Source organism: Anarrhichthys ocellatus, unplaced genomic scaffold (assembly GCF_004355925.1).
Source record: "Anarrhichthys ocellatus isolate YVR2014 unplaced genomic scaffold, GSC_Weel_1.0 scaffold75, whole genome shotgun sequence".
NCBI classification, from domain to species: Eukaryota; Metazoa; Chordata; class Actinopteri; order Perciformes; family Anarhichadidae; genus Anarrhichthys; species Anarrhichthys ocellatus.
Genome location: NW_022280105.1, coordinates 575,748 through 583,963, shown reverse-complemented (window position 1 = coordinate 583,963; position 8,216 = coordinate 575,748). Strand labels below are relative to the sequence as shown.

Genomic DNA, 8,216 nt, shown 5'->3' with positions numbered 1-8,216 from the left:
TTTGTTTGATGATCTGAAACATTTAAGTGTGACAAACATGCAAAAAAATAAGAAATCAGGAAGGGGGCAAACACTTTTTCACACAACTGTATGTTTGCATGCTGTAATGTTCACACAGCACTTCACTCTTCTTATTCTGTCTGCCGGCATATTCCTGTTCTTACCTACGGTCTGCAAAGTTCTGATCAGTGCCTGTCTCTTTAAGCCTGCTCTGATTGGTCAGTGCTTCTGGGGCTGCCTGTCAATCAATCACCGTCTACATAGCTTCACTGGTTGCAGCCGGTGTTTCAATTTATGAAGCGACTCCGATAACTGTGGAGTTTCAGCTGAACGTGTGTGTGGTTGTCGTAGTTACAGAGGACAATCCTCAGTTTACTTTTCATTTAAAATGTCTGCTGTTGATGTTTCTCCTCCTGTGAGTCTATCTTTAGTGAGGTTTGTACACAGGCCTATTGGTTTCTTGGTAAATGTTTGAGTAAACATGAGTCACTAGAGGAACTATTCAACCTTTTTTAAATGTAGAAAGAAATAGTTATGGGATTCAAATTCCGGTTGTGACCTTAAGATCATTTTGGTATTTTACTGGTTTCCAACACAAATAAGCAGCAGTTTAACGCCAGTTAACTAAAAACGTAACTGGAGTGCTGCAAATCAATGAAGCAAATGTTGATATTGAAGTGATCTCATGGAAATACTGAAGTTTGAAGATCCTGCATCAGATGCAAAATAAATAATAAATGTTTTCCAGAGCAAAAATGCATCAAGTTAAGGACTCCACTGCTAAGCAGCCAAGCACTATGGAGGACAGAATATGACTGAAGTATAAATAAATAAACGTATAAATAAATACAGCAATAAATAAATGTTTGAATACAGAAATAAATAAACAAAAGAATAATTAAATGCTGAAATAAATAATTAAAAGTATAAATAAATAAATGCTGAAATAAATATGGAAATAAATAAATTAATGTATAGATAGATAAATAAAAGTTGATAATCAAACAGGACATAAAGAAATACATATATATTTATTTCTACATTTCTGTTCACCTACATTTATTCATTTATTTATTTATGTGTCTGTATGCTAATGAGGTGGGAGGTCCTAACCTCTGTCTAAAGCAGGATTGGTCACAGGAGTGTGATGGCTTCTGGTCTACTACTGCTGCCTTGCACAGTAACGTTGAAGTTGGCTAGCCCAGTGTTGCCAAATTGACAACTTTCTCGCTAAATCTGGCGACTTTCCAAATCCTCTTGGTTACTTTTTTTGTCAAAAGATACTAGCGACAAATCTAGCGACTTTTTCTGGTGTTATTGGAGACTTTTCTGGTGTTTTGACTCTGACGTGAAAGAACGTATCGTTCTGCAGTTACTGTCCTCATACTGTCCTCATACTGTCCTCAACGAGCAGCGGGTGCTGCCGTGAGTCCCTCCGCTGTCCCAAAGCACTCACAGGCAGTCAGTCTCGCAGCAGTCCCAGCTGCAGACTGTGGAAGACGTTAGTGCTGCTAGATAGTTTTTTGACATCGTCTACAGGGATGATTTGCTAGGAATCGGTTGCTTCTGTCTTGCTCCCCTACTTGACCAAACCTGCTTAAGAATGAGGTTCGGACCGCCTACCTCATTAACATACGGACACAGAAATAAATTAAAGCTGCAAGCAGCGATGAACGGGCCCTCACAATCTGCAGCGCGTCGGGGGTGCCGGCGGGACTCCGGCCTGCGCGGCCGAGAACGTCCACGACCGTCGGACGGCGCGTCCGCGAGCGAGACGGATTTAATCCCGCGTGGACTGCCTGATGCTGGAAATGATGCTTTGCAAATAGTCCGATGCTTCCTGTATCCGCTGCCTGGCGCTACAGAATGTGTGCAAACATGCATCGTGTGTCAAATGTGAACCACATTGTGTAAAAGTCATGTAAATCGGAGGTGTTCATCACAAAATGCAGATTTCCTTTCGCCAGCAGGTGGCGCTTAGAGTATTAGGGGAAATTAGCTTGTAGACATCCTCAGGCCATGACTGTTATCAAGCATGTGAAGTTTGAGACTGTTTGGAACAAGTCCAGCGGAGTTACATCAGCTTTTTTCATGAGGAATCACTTAAAGTAGCCGCCCGCTACGGCTAAACGATTCCGTCAAACGTAAAGCTTTTGATAACTTTTAATCACAACGGTCTTGACATGGTACTGACACAATTTAAAGTGGATCTGATGAAGTCCCTAGGAGGAGTTCGTTAAAGTATAGCGACTAGAAATAGGCCAAAATCTATGGAAAAATGACACAAATATCAAAATTACGGACTTCCGGTAGGGTTTAGAGCATGGTCCCAAGAGACTTATATTTAAGTCTCCGTAGGATACATGTGACTATCAAGTTTCATACATGTAGCTCAAACGTAGCACTGGGGCTGCTGTTTTGAAATATTGTAGGGGGCGCTATTTAAAACGGCCAAGCCCAAAACCCATATACTCTATGTCTGCCTCTGACCTATGACACATGTACAAAGTTCCATGCGTTTTTGAGCATCCCAACCCACTAAACCATCAGCTTCCTTTTTCATGGCGAACGATGCGCCGCCACGGCAACAGCGTTCAACGAAAACGCACAATATTCTCGGCGATTTATCATCAATGTCTTAAGGCCATCATTACCAAATTTGAGACTCATCAGGTCACCTGGCTAGGAGGAAGAAATAAAAGTATAAAATATGACATTTCCTTTAGCCAGTAGGTGGCGCTATGAGTTATTGGATTTTTTTCAATTGAAGTATGTTGCATTCCTATGCATCATGCATAGGAAGTTTTGTGCGGATTGGATAATGTACCTTGGAGTTATAACAACTTCTTTTTTCATAAACAATGAGGCAAAATAGCCGACACGCCAGGTCAAGGTTCTTTGATGAAAACTCTCGATTTTGATAACTTTTAATCACAAAGGTCTTAAGAGCATCCTGACCAAAGGAGAAGTTGATCGCATAAAATCTGTAGGAGGAGTTTGTTAAAATACGAAGGCTGAAATCGGCAAAAAGTGACAAAAAGGCCAAATTCGCAGGTTTACTGTAGCGTTCCCTAGTGGTTGAATGCAAAACAAATCTCAGGGTATGTTACAGCATGCGATGTGCACATATGCTGAATATTTGGTAATTTTAGGATAAACGGTTGAGAAGTTATGTGTATTGACATTAAGCCACGCCCCTAAGAAGTTTATTGGTCCATATCTTGTAAACGAAAAGAGATATCAAAAAGCTTTTGATAACTTTTGATGATGTAGATCCGGTAATCATTCACAGCAAATTTGGTAGTAATCAGACCAAGCATGTAGGACAAGTTCACAAAAATGTGTTTTTCACTAAATTAAAGATGGCGAAAAATCTAAGTAGGCGGAGCTTAGGGGTCTGAGAGGCTTTTTTTATTTTAGATCTAGCGGTGACGGACATATGAGTCGAATTTCAAGTAAATCGGACATACTGGCCGAGGGGTGTCGCCGGGCCGACTTGTAGGGGGTGCTAGAGAGCCATTTTTCCACACACAAAGACGCATCCTTTTTCAGATGGCTATTTTCACCAGGCCTGACAAGTGTGCAAAATTTGGTGAGTTTTCGTGCATGGCAAGTACCCCCAATATAGTCCCAAAGTGTAAAAATAAGAATCACAAAAAATAATACCCCTTACAATATCAATAGGGCCTTCGCAGGCCCGACGTTGTCGGTCGCTCGGGCCCTAATAAAGGAATACAGAAATGTGGAAATAGATTTATTTATTTATGTCCTGTTTAGGTATCAAGTTGTATTTATTCATTTCAGCATTTCAATATTTCTGTATTCATTTATTTATTTATACTTAAGACATGTTTGGTCCTCCATAAAGAACACAGAGACGACAGCATGGTCTTCAGGTCTACACAGTGTGGTCACACCTTCACCTGGCTGCCTCCTGTTTCTAAGACATGGCTGCTGTATGTGAGTGTTAGGAGTTCAAACCCTTATGTATTCCATTCTTTTACGTTCAAAAGTTAAAGGCTGTTTTCTACATCAACAACCGCCATTCAAAACGTAACACAAATCAGATATGATTTGATATTGTAATGATAAAGGAAACAAAGACATACACGAGGAGAGCGACATATTCTCAGCGGTCGTAACAACAACCACAGATGCATTTGTGTGGAGATCACCTGTTAACAGCATCCCTCAGCTGTGTCCACATGGAGGTTTAGGAACACTTTTACCATGAATTAAAACTAAACACAGCACACGTTCCAGCAGGAATGTCATCCGCCACCAAGATTACAGATTTCTTTTGACCCTTTTTTCCAGTAAATAATGCTGTTTATTTTATCTTTATACATCAATGTGAGCTGCAGAGCTAACATGTTAGCAAACACAGTGGCTATCAGTGTGGTGGTGGGAAATAGATGTGAAAAAGTAGTCAGGTGATTATTTCTGGTAAAGAGACGACTGTTGATTACTGTACAAGCTGGTGCCATGCTACCATGACTACACACGATGTCAGTGACAGTTAGGCAGCACGTCTACACAGCTGAATTACTGATCTTCTAGAAACGTTTTCACTTGTCACACAGTTAATGCCATATTCATGCTATGAAATGTCGATTGTGTCTGAAACTAGGGGCAATATGACCGAAAATCTATATCTGGTGTTTTTCGTTTTTTTAAAGGCATATTCCACTCAAAACAAGATTCTATCAACTTTCACTTTCTTGGCAATGTAAGGGAACATATATGAAGAGAGAAGAAAATGTAAAAAAGTGAAGATCCATAGTATAGCTCATTTTCATTCATATACAGAACACATCTGTTTTGAGAGAAATAGCCCATCCCATAATGTAAGTGTAATGTGATTCATTCAGTTGGCAGTAACAAAATGGGAATTCAATTACACTTAAATTAATTTACATTTTGAAGAAACCAAAAACTGACAAACTTATACTTGTGGGCGACCGTAGCCAGTCTAAGCCGTGTGGTTCAGTGATGTCTCTCCCATGTCCTCGTATGTGTGCGTGCATCAGTGATGTCTCTCCCATGTGTGCGTTCATCACAGTAAAGACGAACCAGTACACCGTACACCCTTTTATTATTGTCAAAATATTTTGTCATCTATGACGAAATAGGTGTGTTGTGTTGCTTAGTCAGTATTTACTACCTGGATTTAAAAAGGACAAATCACTCCTTCAAAATAAAGCCCTTTATTCACAGACTGACATTAAAATTGAGTACACAATGCAAAAAGTAACAAAGCCATAATTTGTATGTAAACTGTCCAGATCATGTGCTCCATCAGTAAAGGGTTTCTTGTCTTGTGACTAAAGTTGTGTCGGATGCTGATGGAGCTCTCAGGTCAGAGGTCATCCTGACTCGTCTTCTCCTCTGATGGGTTCTCATACTGTGAAGAGTCTGCTGGGTTCAGGAACACCTCATCAGACAGGAGCTTTAGGATCGAGCATCAGGTCACTGAGACAACATGTAAAACATGGCAGATTCACTGTTACATTATACTGTCATGTAATAACATCAAGGTGTATGACAGGAAGAAGGGTATAGTTTACTACATCATCATCTTACATGTGTAATTATGGCAACAGCTACAAACAGTGTAAAAATGATAAATCAGTTTTATCAAGTATGGAGGAAGAAATTAATTATGTGACTGGAGAGTAACTGGTGTGTAAACCAATGCTTGTAAACTACACTGGAACTGCTACTATGGTGCTACAGTCAGTCACTAATATTACAGTGTGTCTGTGAATCATAAGGATCATAGTAACTGTACTCTCTGTTCAGCTGCTCCCTACAGCACGTAGAAGTATTAATTAGCATAAGACAACAATGAAACATTTCACGTTAAATGGTCTTAATCCCTCTCCGTAGTGGGGAAGCACAGAGAAGAGCTTTATTGTCTTTACTGTTATTTTCTGCTGGAGCACTCACTCGCTTACGTTAATCGTTTTATAGCCAAGTAGCACACACAAGGAATGTGTCTCTGTGAGTTGCTGCATAACAATGAACACAATGCAAAAGTCTTAAGACATAATATAAATGAGCTTATTTTAACTTGTGTCAAAGGAGCCGAGCGTCCCCGCACCACCAACCTGAGCAAGTTAGTGACTGGTGCTAACGAATCAAAGCTACACAACCAAGCAAAGGAGCAACTTCTGTTTTTTTTTTATTGTGTAGTTTGATCATATATTTTTCACATGTGTGCCTTCAGGACAGTGTATGAATAAAATACAAAATAAAGTAAATCTACACACACACATACTCAAAACACACAGACCGGTGTTTTGATTAATCATGCGACCCTGTTAACTGGTGACCTTCAGTCAAATGCATCTGTGGTTGTCGTAGTTACCACATCTGTTGAAAACAGAATGCCCATTGTTACGTTTTCATTCCATGTGGGATCGGTCTCCAGAGGCTCAGAGCTTGTTGCCCTTATTCTTCCTGTGAGTCTATCTCGAGTAAAGCTCTACATAGGGCTATTCGCTGTTTGGAGAAAGTTACCAAAAGCACAGAGGAAATGAAAGTGGGCAGACTATTCAGCATGCCATTCCTCCGAGGACAGAGCATGAAGCAAAAACATACAGCAGCCATGTCTTAGACACAGGAGGGGTGCTTGGCTGCTTAGCAGTGGTCCTTAACTTGATGCATTTTTGCTCTGGAGAACATTTATTATTTATTTTGCATCTGATGCAGGATCTTCAAACTTCAGTATTTCCACGAGATCACTTCAATATCAACATTTGTTTCATTGCTTTGCGTTAAACTGCTGCTTATTGGTGTTGGAAACCAGTAAAATACAAAAATGGTCTTAAGGTCCCGACAGGAGATGGCTCGCTGTACGTGTTGTTGTGTTAAGAGTATGGCGATTTTTTTTTATGTTTCAAAGCGATGAATAGTTATTTTATGTGATCTATGTGGAAACTTTATTAGAGATACAATAACAGGAAGGGAAGTTTGCTTAAAAAGCAACTGAGTGGACACGTGTCTTCAAACAAGCCTCCAAAGACATTTCAGATATGTTTTTACATTGTAATGAAAAATGAGGCATCCACGAGAACAGCTGTATTCTCTTCTTGTTTTCAACTACTGTGGTAAGTACGACACACTTGGCTGAAAGTAGCCAGTTAACAGGGTCACTTGATAAATGAAACCACTGGTGTGGATCTCGGAGGGGACTGGCCTTCATATAAACCAAGCCTACTCCTGTCTATATTTACCTGGCTTCATACGAGACCTAATGTCAACACAGTCTGTCTTTGTATTGCCTAACATTACTACATTACTCCAGCCTGTGGACCTAAGATCAAAGCTAGCTGCATTAGCAGCGCATTATGCTAACATTAACAGGCAAACGGTGCTAAATACACAGCAACTAAAATAACATAGAAATGGCAAAACTTACAGCTCCAGTTTTGAAGTCGAGTCTCAGACAGCCGTCCAGATCCCACCAGAGCTTCAGTTTGAGGTGAATCCTGCTGTGTAACGTTACTGACCCTGTCAAGCTGAGGATGGTTCTACTGTTCCATCGGGGAACCCTTATGACATACGGCACCAAATGTCCACAATTCATGACCCTTTTTTTCACAGGTTTTTTTAAGATGGAGCAGGGGAAAAAGAGAAAGGCTGTTCTTTTGTGACACCAGGGGCACACATTTATGTTTAAAATGCGTGAAAAAGTGCATTTTGCATAATAGGTGATCTTTAAATATGCGAAGCTTGATCTATAAAAGCTGTGTGCAAACTCTGCCATGCTAATGTCACATACAGTGGTAAAGATTGATTCCATTATCTGCAGAGGAGACATACATATTGCATCCCTTTTGGCATAAGCAATTCTGATCACTCTTCTTTCTGGTCCCACATTTAAAGAGTTTATGGCTTGGTAAATGTTCCTTTCCTTGAAATATTTTTAAAGAATCCATAAATGCAATAAGTAACAATCTGCACCTACGGTTTGAATAACCGAACTGGTAAATATCATCGGCACCCATATGATTCAAGTGAGGCATACATGTGTAGTTATGGAGGAGTCAGTCCCACCTGGATGACTGGCTCCTGAGTGTCGTAGCCACTGGTGTACTCAGTGTTCCTGCACCAATCCTGCACATCGATCTCTGGCATCCCTGACAACAGGAGCTCCTGCGCACGCACGCACACACACACACACACACACACACACACACACACACACACAC

General features: G+C 40.4%; 1 protein-coding gene across 4 annotated transcripts in view; it reads right to left on the bottom strand.

Moving 5' to 3' along the window:
• hace1 (HECT domain and ankyrin repeat containing E3 ubiquitin protein ligase 1) overlaps positions 1 to 8,216 on the bottom strand; it is a 32,514-nt gene that overhangs the window by 3,863 nt on the left and 20,435 nt on the right. For 2 of the 4 annotated variants that reach the window (XM_031873809.1, XM_031873810.1), the window contains one exon: positions 8,062 to 8,160. In XM_031873809.1, coding sequence (XP_031729669.1) covers positions 8,062 to 8,160 — 99 coding nt within the window. Of the gene's footprint in view, positions 1 to 3,771; positions 5,473 to 7,423; positions 8,161 to 8,216 lie in introns of those variants that run through there. The other 2 variants (XR_004213726.1, XM_031873812.1) reach the window with 2 other exon arrangements.